The 1254-nt window shown below is 45.4% G+C and overlaps 1 protein-coding gene across 1 annotated transcript; it reads right to left on the bottom strand.

Moving 5' to 3' along the window:
- Positions 1-67: 67 nt before the first annotated feature.
- On the bottom strand, positions 68-615 carry Pmar_PMAR024977 (hypothetical protein; the record flags this gene model as incomplete). The annotated part of the gene is made up of 4 exons (XM_002780643.1): positions 68-188; positions 243-367; positions 411-493; positions 537-615. 4 exons carry the CDS (start codon positions 613-615, stop codon positions 68-70), a joined length of 408 nt encoding a protein of 135 aa, XP_002780689.1.
- Positions 616-1254: the final 639 nt, after the last annotated feature.

Genomic DNA, 1254 nt, shown 5'->3' with positions numbered 1-1254 from the left:
ACATCAGCAGAAGTATGGGAAGCACCAGCAACGCACTGAAATAACATATGATAACCTCTTGAGTTCATTAGCTTACTCCTTGAACATGGCCAGTGGTCAACATCAAATTCGCCATCATAAGGGGAGAATTCTTCACGGTATCAAGGGCGGCATCAATAGTCATGCCCTTCTTTTGGCGCTTCTGGAATCTGACCATCATCCATACCCATAACTCGCTCAACTCCTCCGAATGCATCACATACAAGACAGTGGCGGTCTGTTCCACAACCTCAGGATGGAGTGCTGGATCAATGATCCTCACGCCTTCCAAAGACACGTTGTTCGCCTTGGCGCACTTATAAGCTGCCTCGCGGTCGCCCACCAACACCTGTGAAGAACAGGTCACTTGAAGATAACCGGTGGCGACCTACAGGTTGGGCAATCTTCTCCTTGAGGACCTTGGCAACAGCCGGGATAACACGTTCATCCGAGACCTCAGGGAATGCTACGAACTCTGAAAAAAAACAGTTTCCTAATCGAGAGCTACGATGACTTACTTTTAAGGCCAGTCTGCATAGCACGCTGACGAATGCCTGCAAGAGCAGCGGGACAACGAGCAGTAGAGCGAGAAAGCATCAGAGAAGCGACAGTACAACTAAATTGAACCGAATAATGCCATCTAGTCTACATCGCGATGAGCACGCTACTGCTGGACACACTGGGGGGACAGAGGATGTTCACTAGAAGTATCTTTCTGCTCGCTAGTTGAAGTAACGCTAAGATCTCTTACTGTCCCCATCGACACAATATTCCCGCAGCTGTGATAATTTCCCGTATATTCGTGATGATTGATTTTTGATATTCTCTAACGTTATATCGAGTAATAGCGAGTCGATCTCGATACTCTCTAGCGTTATATCGAGTAATACCGAGTCGATCTCGATACTCTCTAACGTTATATCGAGTAATACCGAGTCGATCTCGATACTCTTTAACGTTATATCGAGTAATACCGAGTCGATCTCGATACTCTCTAACGTTATATCGAGTAATACCGAGTCGATCTCGATACTCTCTAACGTTATATCGAGTAATACCGAGTCGATCTCGATACTCTCTAACGTTATATCGAGTAATACCGAGTCGATCTCGATACTCTCTAATGTTATGTCGAGTAATACCGAGTCGATCTCGATACTCTCTAATGTTATGTCGAGTAATACCGAGTCGATCTCGATACTCTCTAACGTTATATCGAGTAATACCGAGTCGATT

Source organism: Perkinsus marinus (genome assembly GCF_000006405.1).
Source record: "Perkinsus marinus ATCC 50983 genomic scaffold scf_1104296944284, whole genome shotgun sequence".
NCBI lineage: Eukaryota > Perkinsozoa > Perkinsida > Perkinsidae > Perkinsus > Perkinsus marinus.
The sequence above is the reverse complement of the archived record's forward strand: the minus strand, read 5'-3'. Positions and strand labels throughout refer to the sequence as shown.